Source organism: Elephas maximus, chromosome 2 (genome assembly GCF_024166365.1).
Source record: "Elephas maximus indicus isolate mEleMax1 chromosome 2, mEleMax1 primary haplotype, whole genome shotgun sequence".
In the NCBI taxonomy this organism is placed as follows: Eukaryota; Metazoa; Chordata; class Mammalia; order Proboscidea; family Elephantidae; genus Elephas; species Elephas maximus.
The window spans coordinates 199,924,738-199,946,310 of NC_064820.1; the positions used below are offsets into that span (position 1 = coordinate 199,924,738).

General features: G+C 45.8%; 2 protein-coding genes and 2 non-coding genes across 4 annotated transcripts; all 4 read left to right on the forward strand.

The window, feature by feature from the left end:
- Positions 1–1,164: 1,164 nt before the first annotated feature.
- LOC126067361 (uncharacterized) lies at positions 1,165–15,557 on the forward strand. The gene is made up of 3 exons (XM_049869157.1): positions 1,165–2,535; positions 13,415–13,518; positions 15,109–15,557. Exons 1-3 carry the CDS (start codon positions 2,387–2,389, stop codon positions 15,555–15,557), a joined length of 702 nt encoding a protein of 233 aa, XP_049725114.1. The 5' UTR covers positions 1,165–2,386.
- On the forward strand, positions 15,500–20,924 carry RACK1 (receptor for activated C kinase 1). Its single transcript, XM_049874488.1, has 8 exons — positions 15,500–15,718; positions 16,730–16,901; positions 17,515–17,662; positions 17,887–17,982; positions 19,064–19,174; positions 19,591–19,731; positions 20,237–20,347; positions 20,807–20,924. Exons 1-8 carry the CDS (start codon positions 15,610–15,612, stop codon positions 20,870–20,872), a joined length of 954 nt encoding a protein of 317 aa, XP_049730445.1. The 5' UTR covers positions 15,500–15,609; the 3' UTR covers positions 20,873–20,924.
- On the forward strand, positions 15,975–16,042 carry LOC126070748 (small nucleolar RNA SNORD95). The gene has a single exon (XR_007516271.1). It is a non-coding gene; the product is annotated as a small nucleolar RNA SNORD95 (small nucleolar RNA).
- On the forward strand, positions 17,270–17,345 carry LOC126070742 (small nucleolar RNA SNORD96 family). The gene has a single exon (XR_007516265.1). It is a non-coding gene; the product is annotated as a small nucleolar RNA SNORD96 family (small nucleolar RNA).
- Positions 20,925–21,573: the final 649 nt, after the last annotated feature.

Here is a 21,573-nt window from a genome sequence, read left to right on the forward strand (position 1 = left end):
CTGAAGCAAAGGAGAATGAAGAACACCAAAGACACAAGGTAATTATAAGCCCAAGAGACAGAAAGGGCCACATAACCCAGAGACTACATCAGCCTGATACCAGAAGAACTAGATGGTGCCCAGCTACAACCGATGACTGCCCCGACATGGAACACAACAGAGAACCCCTGAAGGAGAAGGACAGCTGTGGGATGCAGACCTCGAGTTCTCAAACAAAAAACAAAAAACAGATTTAGTGGTCTGAGACTAAATGGACCCCCGAGGTCATGGTCCCCAGACCTTCTGTTAGCCCAAGATAGGAACCATTCCCAAAGCCAACTCTTCACACAGGGATTGGACTGGACTATAGAATAGAAAGGAAACTCTGATGGCGTAGTGTTTAAGTGCTACGGCTGATAACCAAAAGGCCAGCAGTTCGAATCCAGCAGGCACTCCTTGGAAACTCCATGGGACAGTTCTACTCTGTCCTATACAGTTGCTATGAGTTGGAATTGACTAGACAGCAATGGGTTTGGTTTGGTTTTATAGGATAGAAAATGATACTGGTGAGGAGTGAGCTTCTTGGATCGAGTAGACACAGGAGGCTACATGGGCAGCTTGTCTGGAGGGGAGATGAGAAGGCAGAGGGCGACAGAAGTTGGCTGAATGGACATGAAAATAGAGGGTGGAGAGAAGGAGACTGCTGTCTCATTACAGAGAGAGCAACTATGACTATACAGCAAGGTGTATATAAATTTTTGTGACACTGGTGTGTAAACTTTCACTTAAAGCACAATAAAAAAAATTTTTTTAAAGAAAAAAATGAACTGGTGGATTAGTGATGGAAGGATTATAGATGCATGAAGGTGAAAAGATGTTGAGTTTGAAGTGTTTGAGCGGTTGCCTTATAGCGGAGATGGGCACAGGAAGTTAAGGTCGCGGGAGAGGTCATAAAGACTGAGGCTCTACAGACAAAAAAGGATGAAATGGTTTGAGGAGGAAAGTTGGAGGCACACAAGAACCTTTCGTAACACTTCCATTACGCGTTCCACTCCGTCCCATGTCAGGTCCAGCCCCTCTCCTGACGACCAGGGCCCCGAACTCGGCTGCCAGAGAACTCTGAGTCCCTTCCCCCTCCCCCTCCCCCGCCCCGGAAGCCCTGTGCTCAGTAAAGCCGGAAGTGCGCGAGAGCTCCAGGCTTTCGCCACGGTCTTTCCCAACGTTACCTGTCCGTTTTTGGCCACCGGCTCAGCTGATCGGCCGCCGGACCCTCTGCGTGTGGCTGGTGGGAGGACGTAAGAGAGGACTGTTTCTTGCCTCAGTCCCTTCCCAGCAGTCTTTCCTTCTTGGTGAGGCTGGGCTGGCGGCAGGTGTTCCCGCTTGCTGTGTCGCCTGGGGCACCATAGAGATGTGGTCCTCCGCCGGCCGAGACCATCCCCTCCCGAGTTTGGGCTACAGCGCCTTGTCGTTTCTGGTCGCTTCGGGCTGGTTAAGGAGCTCGGCTTCTGAGGAGGACGCGGCAGGGTAGGCAAAATGGGAGAGAAGTGTGGCGTGATCGGGATTTGCACGCAGAGCTTCGAAGGGGAGAAGGGGACGCCGCCTGCTTCTGCCCCCGCCCCCCTTAGAAGGTACCGGACCTAGGGTCTTTGCCTCAGAGGGGGCCTGAGGGGAAGAGCAGGGTCAAGGACAGTCTTAGGTCACCAGCGTGGCCAGCAGGCCGATCTGCAGGTGCATCCCCGCACAACTCCCAGCTGACACATTTACATCGGCCGAGACGCATTAAGATGGCTAGCTGTGCCACTACCAACCCCGCGGAGACACTTCAGGAGGACGCCGTGTGTGCCATCTGCCTGGATTACTTCAAGGATTCCATAACTATCGGCTGTGGGCACAATTTCAGCCGAGGGCGTGTGACCCAGCTGTAGGGCTGGGAGGATGAGAACAGGGACGAGAAGGAAGATGAATGGGAGAAAGAAGAGGACGAGGCCGTGGGGGCCACTGGTGGACGGGACAACTCCATTCGAGAGGTTTTGTACCGGGGCAATGCTGACGAGGGCTTCCAAGACGAAGATAAACCCTGGGTTGGTGACGGAGGCATAAGGAATTGGGACAGTATGGACTATGTGTGGGACCAGGAGGAAGATCGAGACTGTTACCTGGATGGCTTGAGACATGACTTGAGAATTGACGTCTACCCAGAAAACAAGAGATATTTGAAGAATATGATGAGGATGAAGAGCTGTATTCTGACAGCCATCTGCCTCCTCTCCCAACCCCTCAGCATCAGTTCACCAGCCCCCAGTGCCTGAAGAACTTTACACGTCCTTTCTTCCCAACTTGCAGCTGGCCAACATGGTCCAGATAATTCACCAGATGTGCCCCATGCCTTACCAAGGGAGCCGAGGAAATGATCAGGGCATCCTGCTCCAAACACCAGGAAGCCCTGAAACTCTTCTGTGAGGTGGACAAAGAGGCTATCTGTGTCATGTGCCAAGAATCCTGGAGCCACAAACAGCACAACGTGGTGCCATTGAAGAGGTGGTGCAGGAGTACACGGTGAGAGGAATAAGAAGGGAATATTGGGAAGGGGGGAGTAGAAGGGAGTGGAGAGTAAACAAGTGGAGCTGGGAAATGGTACCATCTTCCTACCCCCTTTTCCTTAAGTGAAGATCTTGAGTACTTGCTACTTGAACCTCTCTTTTGTGGGGGGAGAAGGGGAGATGGGACATTTGAGGACAAAGCACACACACAGCCATGAATGTTAGTGCAATTGGCTCTCCCAGATAAAGCTGAGCAAAGACATGGTGCCAGGTCACAGGAAGTAAGACTGCTGTTACCCTTTCAGCTTATCTAGATATACAACAGGTATAGGTAACAGAGTCCTAGTATATTGATACACCAAAATGCCAGGTGTGGGTCCTGGACTAGTAAGAGCAACTGGTCATGCCCCCCTCCCAGAATCTGGGGTTAGTTCCCCACCTTCAGTAAAGTCCATTTTGCCTCTAGAGAAAGGCAGAGGACATAAGCATCTCTGATGGATCAGTGTAAGTCTGGATCACTAAACTGATGTTCACTTTTTTACTTGACTTTCTACTAACATGTCCTTCCTCCTCTGGATTCTGATACGATTATTACGTTTTCCAGTCTTGATCTGAGCATTAGAGAATTGTCTCAATGACAGCATGAATACTATCTTCCTTACCAAAAACCTGGGCAGATTTGACCCCTAGCAATACTCAAGGAAGCAGAGGTCCTCTTCAGGCCCTATCAAAGTCTTAGAGTTAAACTGGATATTCAGGAGCAGCTACTCACATCTCTGTAGTGCTTTACAGTTTATAGAATGTATTTCATCATGCTTTCCTGCATCAGTGGTTTTCAAACTCTGGGTTTTGACCAATCAGTGGATCTTAAAGTAAATTAAGTGGTCATGCCCAGCATTATTTTAAAATGAAATAGAGATGGAGTATAGTAAGGGTAAGTATTGTTTTGTGAAAGTTTTAAGTTACATATATACGTATATATATACAAGTGTTCTCAAAGTAAAATACATTTTTTATTCTTCGTAAGTGGCATTGGAAACCCTGGTAGCATAGTGGTTAAGCGCTACGGCTGCTAACCAAGGGGTCGGCAGTTTGAATCCGCCAGGCGCTCCTTGGAAACTCTATGGGGCAGTTCTGCTCTGTCCTGTAGGGTCACTATGAGTCTGAATTGACTCAACAGCCCTGGGTTTGGTTTTTTGTTTTGTTGGTAAGTGGCACAATTAAGACACAAATCCAACTACAGATCACTGCTACCTTTATGAAACTAATCTGATGTTTACAAACCCTGGCACCACACTTTACCTTGGTAATAAGTAAAATTGTCCGGGGAAGAAATTATATCTTAGGCTTCCGGTTTTTAGAAGTTACTGCAGTAAAGCTGAAGAAGGGAGAAAAATCTTCCATCCTTCTGATAGAATCTTCTGGAAGCAATTCTGAAACTGAAATTTTAATTGAAAGCCAATGTAGATAAAAGAAATGGTTTCTTCATCTGGGGAGGCCAGATAACGTTCATTTGAAACCTGAGATGTTAGTTGCAGAGAACACTAGTAGATATAAAGAAACAGTAAAACCAAATTAAACAAATTGAGGGTATCTCTTTCTGAAATATAGAATATTAAAAGGTGCACTTTTATTTTCAAACATATGCCAGAACAAGGTAGATGATATTCCCAAATGAACCACTTCGAAGAGGTAAAAACTTGTATTTTATGTAAGTTATGTGTAAACTGATATTCCTTTAAGGACTTGACATACTCTTTCATTCTTTATACATTTCGTATTTTGTCCTTCCTCTCATTGGTAAACATGTACGTTATAGTAGCATGAAACAGAATTTTACTGAACCAAATACTCATCATAATGGTTAACACAGCATGGAACAATTTTTGTATAACGGTTTATTAAATATGTTATAGTAAACATGCCATCACACAGTTCTGGCTGTAGTGAATTCTCTCCAGCTATAAATTCAGCACAATTTTTTAATCTACTTTGGAAGTGATCAAGCTTTTAAGTTTTAGGAAACATGAGTAGGGAGGTTGTTACAGATTTAAGGATTAAGTCGTGATTTTCAGGAACTGAATAGGAGAGAAAGGTATTCCTTCCCCCTCCCACCACAAATTCTGTCAGCACTGCAGGGTGTGGGGAGGATTATAATTTATAAAATTATATTCAGTGTTGTAATTTTTTTAAGATTAAAAAATACTCAATTTTTCATAATATAGGGAATAAAGTTGGAAAGAACTCCTTAGCTGGTGGGAATAGAAAGAAGATAGAGCAAGGAAACATTCAGAGCAAGGCCTATAATAAACGGGGTGTGTGAAAGGTTGAATTGCCACAGGAGACGGTCCCATTGTGACTATAGTGCCATTTCACTGCTGTTTAGTTCATATATCCACTACAATTATATTCTTTCAAGGTCAATGTTCTTTTAAAATTTGACTTTGTATAAGAAGAGGCTTTTGAATCCTGAAAAGCTTACTTAAATACATCTTCCATTTTGTCCATTCCATGAGTTTGTCTTGATTCTGCAGCTAGAAAATAAGGTCATTTAGATTTGACCTAGCACACCATTAAATGGTGTCGGGTGTTGGGCAGCAGACAGGTGTATAAAAAGAAAATGAACCAAGATTTCACTTGATGGGACTCCAGCATCAGTGAATGCCTATATTGCCCTGCTACCAGCTGCTGCCAATAAAATCATTCATCACTGCAAAGAGGGACTAGATGCTTCCATCATCTGTACTCCTTGCTTTTCAGTTTTCTCCTTTGAGGTTGCTACAAATGGCAGCCAAAATTTTGAGGCTTTTATCAAGTATATATTCACATTATGATGCAGAAGATAGGATCAGCATCTTCAGTTGAGTTACCTGAAAGTGTTGGGCAGTAATACCATGCCATTAAAATTTTAAATTCATGCCTCAAAGGTCAGCGGAGCAAGGGCAGGGGTTTGGGGACTATGGCTTAAGGGGACTTCTAAGTCAATTGGCAAAATAATACTATTATGAAAACATTCTGCATCCCACTTGTAAATGTGGCATCTGGGGTCTGAAATGCTAACAAGCGGCCATCTAAGATGCATCAATTGGTCTCAGCCCACCTGGATCAAAGGAGAATGAAGAATACCAAGGTCACACGATAACTATGAGCCCAAGAGACAGAAAGGGCCATATGAACCAGAGACTTACATCATCCTGAGACCAGAAGACCTAGATGGTGCCTGGCTACAACCGATGACTGCCCTGACAGGGAGCACAAAGGAGAACCCCTGAGGGAGCAGAATAGTGGGATGCAGACCCCAAATTCTCATAAAAAGACAAGACTTAATGGTCTGACTGAGACTAGAGGAATCCTGGTGGTCATGGTTCCCAAACCTTCTGTTGGCCCAGGACAGGAACCATTCCCGAAGACAACTCATCAGACATGGAAGGGACTGGACAATGGGTTGGAGAGAGATGCTGATGAAGAGTGAGCTACTTGTATCAGGTGGACACTTGAGACTGTGTTGGTATCTCCTGTCTGGAGGGGAGATAGGAGGGTAGAGAGGGTTAGAAACTGGCAAAATTGTCACGAAAGGAGAGACTGGAAGGGCTGACTTATTAGGGGGAGAGTAAGTGGGAGTATGGAGTAAGGTGTATATAAGCTTATATGTGACAGACTGACTTGATTTGTAAACGTTCACTTAAAGCTCAATAAAAATTATTTAAAAAATTTTTTTAATTCATGCCATTAGTAGAGTGCTCTGCAAAGCATAATTCTCTGCAGCTTTTAAGATTGTACAGTATTAGATTAAGAGGAATCTTCAAAAGCCATGAAAGCTTAATATTAAATAGCCTTTTTAATTAGAAAGAAGAAAATAATGGAGAAACTTGTGAAACTGTATTGCAAGTGCTGCCACAACTCTGAGAGGAAATTGAGGAATTCTCGAATTTTTTCATCTGCTTCTTTACTCTTAAATCTGAATTGATAACCTAATATACTAAACTTCAGGTTTTAAAAATCAACTCATCCTTCTTTGCTATTAACTGAATCTACTGATGAATAAAACTGTGCTTTGCTTATGTTCAGAATAAGGCTTTAAAAACCATGGAAGTGATATTTTCAAAAGCCTAGTACTTGGCCATTAAGACAGTATTTTTGGAGCTGTATTAAATGAACCGAGCTAGAGGAAGAACTGCAGGAGTGTATGTTAATGGTGCTGCAGCAATGTGGTTTAGATCTTGGATTTCTTTGGCAAAAATTGAAGAAAATTGGTGCTCAGGATGTACTTCAGTAATCACTACCATGCATCAACTTCCAACACCCTGTCCATAGTCTACTGGAAATCGTCACACTTGCTGTCTGCATTGACCATTGTGAAAAACAGTGCTTTCAACCCCAGTTCCTTTGCCTTGCTTTTTGAAGATCTGAATGCCATTCGAGTGTTTTATATTACATACTGAGGATCCTTGGTTGTCAGAAAGCACTATGTTGAACTGAATTTATGAACAGAACAGCCCTGATTTTGGAACACTAGTGAAAAATAACCTATACTTTAAACTTCGAAAACTTAAGATTTTCAGCAGAGTTTAGCATATTGAAAGTTTAAAATAAATTGTCCCTGAAATGTCAAGGGGCAAACACCAACATCACTGCTCGTTATGAAATATTTTAAGCAAAACTTGCCAAAAATCTAGCTATAGACACAGCATACTGGTGCTAAAAATGTCTAATTTTCTCAAATTGGTCAATCTTTCAAGGACTAGATTTATGAACGTTATTTCAAGGAAAAAATAAATATTCAGAATTATGTTTGATGATGTGTTCCTGCTAAAACCTGCCTGCAATAGCTTTTGGGAAGAAAAACATCACACTCATGTTTAATCCTCACTGAAAGGGCTTCAAGAGGAGTTGCTGGCACTCAAGTTTGATTGTGTTGACAAGAAGCTTCCAGATAAATATCCTAGAGAAATTTGGTGTAAAATGTCTAAACAAAGAAGAAGGCTTTATTCTATTTGTTACTCCATTTTCTCTACACATCTTAAAAGCTTTCATATATATCTAGCTATGGGGAGAAAACAATCCAAGAGTGTTGAAAGAAGCTTGTGTTTTGTTGCATCTTCTATACTACCCAGGAAAGAAAAGTTCTGGCTAGAAAACAGGCTTAATAGTGACATGTTTATCACATACTCTGAATAATTTTTTTCCTTCTAAAATTACCATTGCTTTGATTAATTTTAGTCATGACACTTCATTTTAAAATTTTGAAAAAACATTGATGGAAGAAGAGCATGAGATTTTGAGGCATATGAAAAGTAGGGGTATTGGTTACAAAAACATTGAGAAAACTGGTATAGTCATACCCAGCAGGTGCTCACCTTGTTTATTGAATGTCTTCCCTACCAGGTTCAGCTGTTGACTGCTGTATTAAACAGTTCGAAGAGACTGTTTAAACCTCCTCCTCTGTACTCCTGTGGCTGTAGCCTGGACTTCATCTTCAGACAGACTTGCTACACATCTGAAATCCTCAGCTCCAGTTTCACTCTGAGCTTAGCTCTTAGCCTTTCAGTACACTTAAATGCACTCCAGTTACACCTGCTCTTTAGCTTTATAGTGACCACTGTTCCAAACTCCTAATTTTGTTCCTTCCCAATTTATCAGACACTTGCTACCCTGGTTCCTATCCTACGAAGCCGGGGCCCATGGTTAGTCTTAGCATAAAGACCTAATGCGTCTTGTGGTCTAGAATAGGGTTTCTCAACCTGAGCAGTATTGAGATTTTGGGCCAGGTAATTCTTGGTTGTATGGAGCTGTCCTGTGCATTGTAGGATCCTTAGCAGCATTCCTGGACTCGACCCACTAGACTGAAGCAGTATACACACACCTCCATACCACTTGTGACAACCAAAAATGTCTCAAGACGTTGCCAAATATCCCAACATGGGGGTAAAATCTCCCCCAGTTGAGAACCGCTGGTCTACACTTAAGGATCCCTGGTGATGCAGTAGTTAAAGCGCTCGGCAGCCAACACAAAGGTCGGCAGTTTAAAACCACCAGCAGCTCTGCAGGAGAAAGATGTGGCAGTCTCCGTTTGTAAAGATTCACAGCCCTGGAAACCCGATGGGGCAGTTTTACGCTGTCCCATAGGGTTGCTATGAGTCCGAAGCTACTTGATGGCAGTGCATTCGCTTTTGGTCTAGAGTTGAAGTTACCAGCCTCGCTTAGGCCCTATTGCCAGTGCCTGGTATAGGTGTTCAAAACTGTTCAGTGGAAGACTAGCATCAGTAGATTAATCGATAGGACACCCAATTCTCCAAGCTCTTGGCAGAGTGCAGGTGGCCCTTGGTTGATCTGTGTAACATCAGCCCCTAAAGCACCTCCTTAAAATATGACATCTGTCACTGACCACAACCCCTGGCCTCTGTGTCATGCTGCCTGAAACCCTTATACCAGAAGACCAAACCCATTGCTGTTGAGTTGATTCTGACTCATAACAACCGTATAGGACAGAGTAGTACTGCCCCATTGGTTTTCCAAGGCTGTAAGGGTGAAACCCCTATAGGACCTACAGATTCTATGCTATTTAGCACCCTTAATCCCTTGCCCCTCTGAAGTTATTACAAAAATTTATTGACTGATAAAATGGCGTTACAGGAAGGGGAAGACGGGGACATTAGCCCTCCATACCAGGTTTAATGGAATTTTTCTGCAGTGGTGGAAGTGTTTCTGTATCTGTGCTCTCCAATATAGTGGGCATCACTAGCTACATGTGAATGCTGAGATCTTGAAATGGGTCTAATGCAACTGAGGGACTGAATTTTTAACTGTTTAATAGCTACATGTGGCTACCAAATCACTGAACCACACAGTTCTACACAAAGAAGGCAGCTGAATTCTGATTCTTCTTAAGGACCCTCAGGAGTAGCAAGTCTAAAAGGAAAATGAAAAAGAAGTGAGGCAACTCTCCTTTCCCAGTCAGGAGAGGTAGGCTGTAAGGTAGTCATTTCAGACATAAAAGAAAAACTAAGTAAGGCTTTCCCTATTATGTTTTTATTTTTTTAATCTGACAAAAACAGTCTTGAGCCAATATCGCTTCTGATCCACCTGGGAGATATGACAAGGGAGAACTCTTAACGGAAAGAATTTAAAAACAAAACTGTATTACTCTTATCAAGAAAGAACTGGGGCCAGAGTCTCAAAATAGAAGTATAAGGTTTCACTTGGTGCCAGACTTTTTTAAAAATGGGATGTGAGGAGAAACTTGTATCAAAGCATGTTAGCCACCTTTTCCCTTTATCCTTTCACAGCTGATCCTGACAGGGTGGTAAGGTCTTGGACTCCTAGAAAACAGTTAGTGCTGACAGTGTTATGTCAGAAGAGGTAGTGACGGGTCCTAGGAATAACAGGCTGATGAGGAAGAGACAGTCCCCCAGGCCATGAGAGCTAAAGTTGGTGATAAATTTACCTTTATTTATAGATTTTGCCCACAAACCAAAGTCCTCAGAAGTACAGCACATGAACTCATCCGTGCATATGAGAAGTGTAGAAGATGTGACTAGGCTCCTGTTATCAGGTGACCTGCAGAAAAGGAGGGAAATGGCCCTCTAAGTTATTACTCTTCTCCTCACCTTTTCCCTCCCAAAGAAAGGGGAAAATGGAAAGGTCAGGGATTTGAATTAAAAATAGCATTAGTGAATGGGGAAGTTCCTTCCTCCATAGTTATTTCCCTGCTGAGGCTGGTTCATATGTAGCCTTTTCCCCTATCTTAAAGGACTTGGATCCAAACTTGGTCACAGTCCTTTGGTTGACAACTCTACCTGGCACCATGCAGGACCCCACAAAGATAAAGGGGAATCCAGATGCATGGACAGGATCTCCGGAGAGCCCATACCCTTTTTTCTGTCATTTCCTAAGCGTACAGAATCCCGTCTCCACCTGCAGCAAAGGATGAGATTTCTCAGCAGCCCTGGCTGTTTTACCATTCTTGGAAATGAGTGAGCTAGCCTCCATCTGCATGTCAGTGTATTTGCCCCATCCTAGTTCACATGAAATTCTCTACCTGGTAGAAAACTGAAAAAGGACTGAGTCACCTTTTGTTTCTCACCTACAGCTCCTTTAAATCTTTTAACAAGAAGGCCAGATGCTGCCTTCTCTCTGCATTTCTTTCCGTCCTGCCTGGACCATCCCCAGTTCCGCAGCCTCTGACTCTGCCCTTCTGCTGAACACCCAGGGCCTGGGGACTCCCACAGTATACCTCCCAAAGAAGATCCAACAGAATGCCTTAGGATCGACTTTCTGGGGGGCTGTTACCTGTTGCCATTGGGTCAATTCTGACTCAGAGCTACCTTACAGGACAGAAAACTACCCTATAGGGTTTCCAAGGAGCACTGGTGGAGTCAAACTGCCAATCTTTTGGTTAGCAGCCAAACGCTTAACCAGTGTGGTACCAGGACTTAGACCTCAGATTTCTGCCTAAGGTGGACACTGAATCTGGAGATAGACATAAAAAATGACATGGGATCTCTTTGTAAGATCTGTTCCAGGAATTGATTTAATGCCAGACCCCACACCGCCTAGGAGGAACAGCATCTATACCTACATTCCAGCGTTTGCTTACCTACAACTTTTTTGTGCTTAATTCTTTAAGCCTCAAACATTAAACAGTTTCTACATGCAGAGCCCAATTGTAGACACTGGAGTGAAGAATATGGGATGGGGAGGAGACAGATGGCTTGGAAGAGACAGTCAAGCCCTCATGCATAAGGCCTTTGATAAATGCTTTGTCACCCTGTAGTGCCATTTAGTAGGACTCAGCCTCCTAAAGCTCCTGGCTTCAGTCCTCCTTGTCTTCATTACTGTAGTAACTTCGTAACTCTTCATGTTTCTAGTCTTACTCCTCCAACATAGCCTCCACTCTGACAACAAATGCCTTTAAGGAAAATCAAGTCTGGGCAGGAAGGATGTGATCAGAATCCTAAAGAGACTTCAGGACAGAATCCAGGTTCCTTAGCAGCAAAGTCCATCTAAACTAGCTGAGTTTAGCTTTTTTCCACCTGGGGTTTTACTCTGTCCACTCCCTTTATTCCTTCTCTTGAAGCCATCCCTCCGACTTGTGCACACAAACCACTTGACTTATGCACTTTTTTCCCTCCTTCTGCACCAACCCCCATTCCTCTCCCTGGAATACCCTCCCCTCCCTCTAATGACTCGCCCTTTACTACTCAGCCTGTGAGACTAGCCACCAAGGTTAAGTCTTCCACATGCCACATACTCTACCAGGTGCTGGGGATGCTGCAAGTCAGAAAGAAGCCAGTCCCTGTTCTCAGGGCACTCCCAAGAGAGCCTTGAGGAATTCAAATAACTGCAAATTGAGCTGAGTGCTATGAAGGAGCAGCATACCCTACACTACCATGAGCCATGAAACAAAGTAACCTGACCTAGACCTGAGCATCACAGAGGGCTTCCTTGAAGAGGCAACACCAGCTGAGGCTGGAAGGAAGCTTAGATTTAATAAGAGAAGAGGAGTGGGATATCACAGGCCTTCCAGACAGAAGAATAGTGTGTATAAAAGTTCTATGTGAGAAAGAACTGATGGGTGGGAGGAGGAGAAGAGGGCCAGCATGGCTACAAAACACAGCTTGGGGCATTCCAGAGCCAGCCACACTGGATCTGGATGGTGACAGTAGAGATTTTGATCTTAAAGTACAAGAGGAAGCCACCTGCCTACAGAACTTTAGCAGACAGCAAGCAGGCCCTCTAGTCCTGGTGACCTTTCCCTCACCTACCACTTCCAACAGCCCTGACCTCAGCATCCAAGAGAAGACCTGTCATACCCCCAATGGTCCCTAAGTGCTGATGTGGGGATGGGGGGAGGCCTCTGATCCTGGAGAAATGGTCACTCCAGTGAGGTAACAGGCCTTTGGCAGGGAGGCATGAGGAGCTCTTTTCAACTGTGTGATCCTGTGGACTCCCTCCAGTAAAGGAATGGTGATCAGAATCCTAGAGAGACCACTCTTAGAAGAGCCTCTCCAAGGGCATTCTTACCTTGTGTGGAGTGGAGGTGGTACTCATGGGCTTAAGAGGTGGGAGAACGGGGGTAGTCAAAAGGCTCAGAGACGGGGTAAGACTAAGTTGAACTAGGGCCAGAAGCGGTAGGCCCAGTGAAGAAGGCTTTGCCAACAGAGCAGTGGGCTAGGAGGAGAGAGGGAGGTAGACAGAGCAGGAAGAAGGCTCTTGCATGCAGAGAGCTCTAAGTCTGGCGGGGGGAGGGGGGCCTCCAACAGGCTTTCCACCTCTGTGGGATTAAGAAAAAATGATCATTGAGAGGAGCCCTTCCCTGGGCAAGGACAAGGCCCACCCCAAACTGGTGAATGCAGACTTCTCGTGGGAGGAATGTAGCTAATTTTCAGCCTTGTAGAGCTGAGATGTCACACTGCTACAAGGGACCAGCCTGGAGTCACAGGCAGGACACTAGGGCCCCTTTGCTGGCCAAGAGCAAATCCACAAATTCTTCCCAAGGAATGAGAAGTCTAGGTAGGGTCCCTAACCCAGGCCAGGCACGTATACCCGGTAAGCAAGCATGGATGGGGCTCAACCCAGGTGGGTGCTGAGCTGGAAAAGCAGCTGCTCCACCTCCATCCCCTCCCCAAATTACACCCCAAGTGGTCCCCAAGGTTGGGGCAACTCCCTCAGCTCAGGATTGTCCTTCAGTGGCCATTGAAAAGTACTAGCATCCCTTTTCTTAAAACAGGAAGGAAGGGGGTGAGGAAAACTCCAGAGGAAAAGCCCAAATCCTACAGGGACTGATCGTCTGAGAAGTGAACCGTATACTCCATTTCTCCCTCTCCTCCAACTGACATTCCCCTGGGCTCCATGGGCTCTGTGGCAAAACAAGAATTTCTCCCTCACCTCCACAGGAGGGCGCTGCTAGAATCAGCTCATAGAGTAAGGGATGAGGGAGACCAGCCAAAAGCAGAAGGCACCTTTGGAAGTCCGGGTCTCCAGAAAGAGGAAAGAGGAGGTATGGATGCGGGGGAGGATGTGGGAGAGGTGCTCTGGAGAGGCAGAGCCTCCTGGAAAGGGGCTGGGCAGTGCAGAAAGGTCCCATCCTTGAGCACATGGGAGTGGGGGGCAGGGGGGGCCTCATTTTAAACCCAGACTCCCCAGTCCTACCTCAAGGTTGCAGATTTCCACAGGGGCTCCCTGGGCAAAGTTAAACAGCAGGATGAGGTGTTTTTGATTTTAGGCGGGGAGAGGGATGTAATAATGTAACTTATGATGTTCCCAGGGGAAGTGGGGAAGCCCTTGCATAGCACACCAGAGACTCACTGGAGTAACTCACCTCTCCATTTGTGAGAAGCACCTATGGGGCCAGGATGGCCTGACCCAAATCACGGGCAGCGAACTGGATATTGGGGTTGGTGAAAGCATGGGGCTCCCACGACCGCAGAAGAAAGAAAACATGTGGGTCAGGGGAGAGTTCAGTGTTGCAATAGTGAAAGGACAACCATTTGGGGGTGCCAGGGAGACAGGTGATGTCCACACCTGGGGCCCTAGGAGGACAGGCATCAGGCTGGGGAGGAGGAGGGGGCAGCCAGGACAGGGCCAAATGCCCAAAGGAAGCTGCAGGGGAATCTTCACTGGACCAGGTCTGGTGGCCACAAGGGATGGGTCCTGGCCTTCACAACATGGGGCTGCCACTGCCTCCTTCCCTGACTTTTGCCATCCTCTTTCCAAGCCTTCCAGCACGTGTTGCCAAGATCCTTCCCTAAATCCTTGAGGCACTATGTGAACTGCCCCCACCTCCATCCCACTGCTCTGTCCTTAGTTTCTCCAATAACTCTTTCTCTGACACTCTAGCTCAGGACCTTTGCACTAACTCTTTATTCCAAATGAAACATTCTTCCTCATATGCCTTCCCTCTGACTGGCACATTGTTCCCCCATCTCTCCACATGGCCCTCTCCCAGATCTAATTTCCTGTCTCCAATGTCCCACTCAACCACCCATCACCACCAAAGAATGTAAGCGCCAAGAAGGGGGTCCTCGTTTCTTTGCAGCTGTATCACCAAGACCTAAAACACGACGTGGTGCCCAAGGGATGTGAACTAAATAAGTTACACAGATTAATTCTATCAGGCATTGTTCTGGGCGCTTTACCTTTCTTGACTCGATTACTCTCCATAACACCAGGTGAGGTAGGCACTATCATTTCCAATCGTATTTCAGAGAAGAGACTAACGTTAAAGCATATTACAAATAGAAAGTAAATATGTATGTTGTTGGGTGCCATCCAGTCCGTTCCGACTCAGCGACCCTATATGACAGAGTAGAACTGCCCCCATAGGACTTCCAAGGAGCAGCTGGTGGATTTGAACTGCTGACCCTTTGGTTAGCAACCGAGCTCTTAACCACTATGTCACCAGGGCTCCAAATACTATATACAATCCCCCCTTTATTTTGTACAGGTGATAACGGCTGCGGTCCTCCCGATCTACTTCCCTGAGCGGCGTTCTGGCATGAAAATATGTTAGGGTTTGAGAGTTCACCTGAGCATGGTTCGAAAGTTTATGTTTCTTTAATACGGCTTTTTTCCCCCAAATTGCCCACAGGTACTCACAGTTGGGATCTCGAAATTAAGTACCCGCTTCATTGTCCTCTGAACTACCAAGCGGAAAGGGCGGGGCTCGCGTTGTGCCACCTAGCGGACGGTGAAGCCGTAAGGCGATCCTCATGGGAATGTGCCGTACATTTCAACTCTTTCACGTCTAAGAAATCACACCCCAGCAAAGGTTTAAGGAACCTCTTTAAATATTCGGTCGTGATAGTTTCAGAGTGTATTCGTGCGGAGCTGTCAAATTATGTTGCGTGGCGGAGGGGACGTGTCGTGCGATTTCAACAGCTGTTTCGGCTACATGGCGCTGCCATCTTAAGCAGAAGTGAATCATGGGAGCCACCATTTTGGTCGGGCGGGCGGGTATTTCCGGTTCCGGCAGTGGGTTCCTCGATCTTTTTCTACGCAGGGCCGCGGCGAGAGCGCCGGTGCTGCTGGTCTCTCTGAGCTATCTGGTGCCATCCTCGTCGCTGCGGCGACCCTCGCACCCGCCGCCGTCATGACTGAGCAAATGACCCTTCGTGGCACCCTCAAGGGCCACAACGGATGGGTTACCCAGATCGCTACCACTCCACAGTTCCCGGACATGATACTGTCTGCCTCGCGAGGTACGTACTGAGGTGCAGGAGGAGGGTTGCGCGCCTTACGAGGCTGGGCTGTGGTGCGCGAGTCGCGGGTCCGAAAGACTCCGCCGGGGTTTGAGGGGGGACATGTGACCCGGCTGAGCCCGGTAAGGCATTCCCATCATTGCTAATGAAGTACCGAGGAACAGCCTGTGGCCGCCAGGAGGGTGGGAGGTTTCTTTATAGCCTTCACGCTTCTGCACGGTGTAGCTAGTTGTGCCCACGAGCCTACAGGCCTGGCGGAGCGGTGATGATTACAACATGCCATCTGAGCATAGGTGCTGAGACCCAGAGGCTGTTTCTGAGCTGTCGCCCGGCCCTCGGCTCTTTTGGGAATTGGTGGTCTCCAGGGGAGCTCCATGGCACAAACCTGGATTTGACCGGCACCTACTCTATGCCCTGGCTTCTCTTCCTCTCATTCTCGGTCGGCCTGAGTGCGTTTGGAGGCTTCCTGTGCTTTCCAAATGCTCCCACACTGGGAGTTTTTTGAAGCTAGGATTAGGGCTGGCCCTTAATTGTAAAGTTTATAGTGTAGGACACGTTTTAGTGAAATCATCCAACCCTGTAGCGTGCAGAACAACTTTCCAACACTGATTCACTTCTGGCAATCCTCAAAAATAGTCCCGGTGCCCACGACGAGTCCTCTACACCCAGGCTGCTCTGTTTCTGCATTAGACCTCAGATAGGACACGAAAGGGTTATTGAATTGATCTCAGTCTCAGCCCCTAGCAAAATTCTGAACCCCTGATTTACATTTGTATGAAAGACTTTTTAGTTTTATCTCTCTATTCCAGCAAGTAACTTCTTACTAGCGTATAGTTTACCTCCTTGTCAAGCTTCTCTGTAATTTGTCATCTTGTAAACCCATGACCTCGAGACATTTTGGATTATCCAGTAATCAGCAAGGTAGCTGCAGAGTTCAGACTGGCAGGATGGCTAGTATAGAGGAGGGCAGAGTTTCTCAATGGGTTTACTTTTTGTTTTATCTCTCCTTAGATAAGACTATCATCATGTGGAAGCTGACTAGGGATGAGACCAACTATGGCATCCCCCAGCGTGCTCTGCGTGGCCACTCTCACTTTGTTAGTGACGTGGTTATCTCCTCTGATGGCCAGTTTGCCCTCTCTGGCTCCTGGGATGGGACACTGCGCCTCTGGGATCTCACAACGCAAGTACCTGCTCGCTTAGCTTTGGGGCCTTGGGGGGAAAGCTGGGCAGAAATGAGGAAAATGGCTGAGTCCTCCCTCCTTGGTTGATTCAGACTCAGAGAGACCCTAGAAGACAGTAGAACTGCCCCATAGGGTTTCCAAGGCTATAAATCTTTACAGAAGCAGACAGCCACATCTTTCTCCTGTGGAGTGGCTGGTGGGTTCAAACCACCAACCTTTGGTTAGCAGCCAAGCGTTATAACAACAGTGCCATGTGGGCAATTTGAATTGAGTGAAGCAGTTAGGAGTACACACAGTGGTTTGAAAATGTTTGGCCTTGGTAGCTCTGTCCTGGGTGTTGGTCAGCTGGTGACAATTATAATGGAGCATCCTGGTGATGACAGATGACATTGTCAGCTGATCCCCATGTGGGAGTGAGGACATGTCCTGCAATTCTGAGGGATTCTCTGGCATATACTCAGACAAAAGCTTGCTGTGGTCAGAGCCATAGCTTGGGTTATCTGAGTAAAGAAAATCCCCTGGGGACAGGGACAAGGCCCGGAAAATGATGTGACTGTGGTAGGAGAAAGTTTGCAAGGTGTCTGTAGAGAGTGACCAGGTCCTCCTTCTCAGGGGCACCACCACACGACGATTTGTGGGCCATACTAAGGATGTGCTGAGTGTGGCCTTCTCTTCTGACAACCGGCAAATTGTCTCTGGCTCCCGAGATAAAACCATCAAGCTGTGGAATACTCTGGGTGTCTGCAAGTACACTGTACAGGTAAAGTGAAGGCATGGGGGAAAGAGTGCATCTTTGAGGTTCATTCCCGCTCTTCCTCTTAAACGTTAATCACGTGTGGTGGTTTCAAGTATTGTCTGGCATCTAAAAGTTTCGGGACGAGAATATAAGACTGCTAGCATCCATCTCACATAGCTGAGAGGAGGAATAGTGGTCTAGAGTTTCATGGGCCAGAATGTTTCCCCTTATTTCTCTGTCTCCTGTAGGATGAGAGCCACTCGGAGTGGGTGTCTTGCGTCCGCTTCTCCCCCAACAGCAGCAACCCCATCATCGTTTCCTGTGGCTGGGATAAGTTGGTCAAGGTGAGCTTGGAACCAGGGCCACAAGGCCTTTACCAGCCAGAAACTGCTCCCATTGCATCTAGATGGTCATAGGCTCCAACTCGGAAACCTTTGCAGATTCTCTCCTGAGACATTTCTGTCCAGCATGCCTTTCATCCTAACCAACCACCTGGAGTTAGGTCAGATCTCACAAGCTAAATGTTAGTGTTCTCTAGATGCCAGGTCTTCCCGAGACTTCGTGCTGGTCACAAGCTTGGGAGTCCCCTGTGACACCCTCACTTCTGACCTGATAGCTACAAATCTGGGATCTTCCCACTACCTTGGGTTTGATAATTCACTATAATGACTCACAGAAAGTGTTACACTTACTGGGTTACAGCTTCATTAGGGCAGCATCTGGATACTGGATAGCGTTGCCAACATGGAGCTTCCGGCCCCAAAAGGGACACTACCCACCCGTGTCCATCACTGTCTTTTGCCAACCAGGAAGCCCTTGGAGCTTCCCTGACTAGAGTCTTTTGGGGACCTCGTTACATAGGCATGATTGAATTTTGCTTCCCTTCCCTGAGGTTCCCCTTGGGTCTTTCTGGCCTGGCCACCCTCTACTTGAATCACCTCATTATCATGATGTCAGATCTAGGGTTCTCTTAATAAAAACACTCAGTTACTAGGGATACTCTGTTTTAGAGGTTATCGCAGGAACCAAGCACAAAGACTAGATTCTTTGGGTAAAGTTAAATTTTTTACCCCACACTCTGACTTGACTTTTTTCCTCTTGCTGTTATTTTTCTCAGTATCAGCTGTTCGTTTTTGTTATTTGGTCTGCAGTGTTCTCAAGTAGCAAATGAGCCCCAAGTCCCTTGTAGGACTGCACCCAGAGTATTTGGTACCCATTTTAATCCCAACTGTCCTTAAATGGCCAAGGCAAATTCTTTAATTTTTTTTTTTTTTTGTGTGTGTGTGTGTGATAAATGGCTGCCGTACCCAGGAGTACTTTTAAACAGGTGTCATGCCTTTTTTGTTGGGGCCCTGAATCCTACACCTTGGCTCATCTGGAGCCAAGTTCCTCACCTGTGTGGACCCTACCTCTCTATCAACTTAGGTTTGGAACCTGGCTAACTGCAAGCTGAAAACCAACCACATTGGCCACACAGGCTACCTGAACACTGTGACTGTCTCTCCAGATGGATCCCTCTGTGCTTCAGGAGGCAAGGTATTCAGGGGCCAGGAGTTTCCACAGTATAGTAGAAAGAATACTTGATGAGATAGTAAGATAAATACAGAAATAGAGTTTCTGAAGATCATTTTTTAAAAATAATACAGATAAGGTATTCTGTTGAAAGGATTGTTTTCTGTAAAGCCGATTTGTTGAAGCAGTTGATGAGGTTAGGCTTTTGTAATTTCAGAGTTGATTATAGTGAATTGTAAGTTGTCAGGATTTCTTCATACATTTGGGGGGTGTCCTGTATTAATTGAAAAGTATACTGAGATAAATATTAGTATTTGCGTCATGAGCTTACAAGAAATTGGGGGAAAGGTTAAAACTTGATTAGGATACAACCTTGGGACGGGTGGGATTAACATGTGGAAGAGGTCTCGTTGCCCTAACTCACTTCCCTGTCTGTCCAGGATGGCCAGGCCATGCTGTGGGACCTCAACGAAGGCAAGCACCTCTATACCCTAGATGGTGGGGACATCATTAATGCTCTGTGCTTCAGCCCCAACCGTTACTGGCTCTGTGCTGCCACAGGCCCCAGCATCAAGATATGGGTGAGTATGGGTTGAGGGTCAGGCTAAATATCTGGCTGCATGCTGGGATCCCTAGTCAGTGTTGTGATTTCCCAATATACCATCAGACTCCCTGCTGAGATTAAAGCTTTCTGAACTGCCAGCCATCAAGTCATCAAGAGACCAAGGAAGGGTGGGTTAAAACTTCCTGGGATTAGCTAGAGGAATACCCAATTATAGCGCTTACTCAACTGCAGAGCAAATGACATTTGGAGCTGGAAAAGTCTTATAAGAGGACTGCTCTGTACCTTGTAGGGTATTTAGTATTTTACACCCTTGGACCCCACCCACTAGTTGGACAGTAGGAAACCCACTTTCTCCATTAATTATAACCAAACACGTGTCTATAAATTACCTAATGTCCCCAGCAGGGGTTAGAGAGGCATAGTCTTCGCCTGTTGATTTTGGAATGTCTTGGAGAGCATTAGTCGGGCCGCATGAGAGAAGCGTCAGTGGCATTAAGTATTGTGCTTGCCCTTTTTCCCAGGACTTGGAGGGCAAGATCATCGTAGATGAACTGAAGCAGGAAGTTATCAGCACCAGTAGCAAGGCCGAGCCACCCCAGTGCACTTCTCTGGCCTGGTCTGCTGATGGCCAGGTAAGTGGGTCCGTCTTCTCAGGTTGACTCACCTTCCACCTTTTCTGCTCTTGGTGTGATTAGTCTGGTGTGATTTAGTCTATCAGTCACAAGACCACCACCTTTAACATATAGTATGATGAAAGGTTTGCTGTGCTTATTTAGCAAAACTTAACTAGGCCTACCAGTGAACACACAGTACATGTTCCTGCATGAGGAAAGATTGATCTGGAGGATATTGGTTAGCTGCCTTTCAGTAAATACCTTGATTAACTTGACCAGTTAACAAATGTATAAGTCCTTTAAATAAAAAAAAGCCCTTAGAACCAGTTTTATTGTAGGAATGTATAGTCACCACCTGCAGTCTGGTTTAGAACAACAGGGATCTTAAAAAGAAGAGTCATCTTTGCTGACTAGTGAACTGTAGAGTTCCATGGCTCCTACCTGCCTTAATCAGATAAAATTTCTCTTTTCTTGCAGACTCTCTTTGCTGGCTACACAGATAACCTGGTGCGAGTGTGGCAGGTGACCATCGGCACTCGGTAGAAATTTATATGGCAGAGCTTTAGAAATAAACTGGCTTTCTGACTTTTTGAAAGTGTCTTTCTCTGATAAGCACAACAGCCACTTCTGTCACTACTGCGTATGGATTTTTTTAAAAATCTCTTCAGTTAACGTGTTCACAAACTGAAAGCAGATGATGAAACAGGTAAACAAGGCTTTGATACAACAGTTTATGTAGGCTTCCTGTAGTGTTGCTGGAATGCAATATGGTGTTCCTGCAAAGTTATGTAGGGATAAGGTTTCTTGAACTTGTACCATCGTAGTGGCCCATATTTTGGTACAGATTCTTAGGGCCTAAAACCTACAGAGAATGTTCCTGAGGGAAGAGGGCTACAGTCCATTTAAGAACGGCAGGCTTAAGTCACCTAACACAAAAGAACTGAAAAACTATCACTCTTTCAAAAGTTTATGAATATAAGCTAGGAAACATTTTGAAACTTGAAGTTAATCTCTGTTACTTGGGTCATGGGGTTAAAATGATTTTTTTAAATCTTCAAGTAAACTCATCGGAAGAGTTGCCACCTTCGTTCCTCTTTAATTAGAGATGAGAGATTGGCTGGTGTGGTCTTAAGCTACTCCTATATATAATCATAAAACTGGCTTTACTGGTTTAGCCCTGCTGCTTCTGCTTTATTACATATAAGAATTAGACCTCGTGCAAATTCTCATTGAGGAAGGTCTGG

What these genes read in the sequence shown, in the direction of transcription:
- RACK1 (XM_049874488.1), top strand. Translation starts at nt 15,610, where the DNA reads ATGACTGAGCAAATGACCCTTCGTGGCACCCTCAAGGGCCACAACGGA. An exon ending in TCTGCAAGTACACTGTACAG is followed by an intron (nt 17,663 to 17,886) that starts GTAAAGTGAAGG and finishes TGTCTCCTGTAG; the next exon opens with GATGAGAGCCACTCGGAGTG. An exon ending in CCTGGTCTGCTGATGGCCAG is followed by an intron (nt 20,348 to 20,806) that starts GTAAGTGGGTCC and finishes CTTTTCTTGCAG; the next exon opens with ACTCTCTTTGCTGGCTACAC.
- LOC126067361 (XM_049869157.1), top strand. Translation starts at nt 2,387, where the DNA reads ATGATCAGGGCATCCTGCTCCAAACACCAGGAAGCCCTGAAACTCTTC. An exon ending in AGGTGGTGCAGGAGTACACG is followed by an intron (nt 2,536 to 13,414) that starts GTGAGAGGAATA and finishes TCACCTCCACAG; the next exon opens with GAGGGCGCTGCTAGAATCAG. An exon ending in CCAGAAAGAGGAAAGAGGAG is followed by an intron (nt 13,519 to 15,108) that starts GTATGGATGCGG and finishes AATTGCCCACAG; the next exon opens with GTACTCACAGTTGGGATCTC.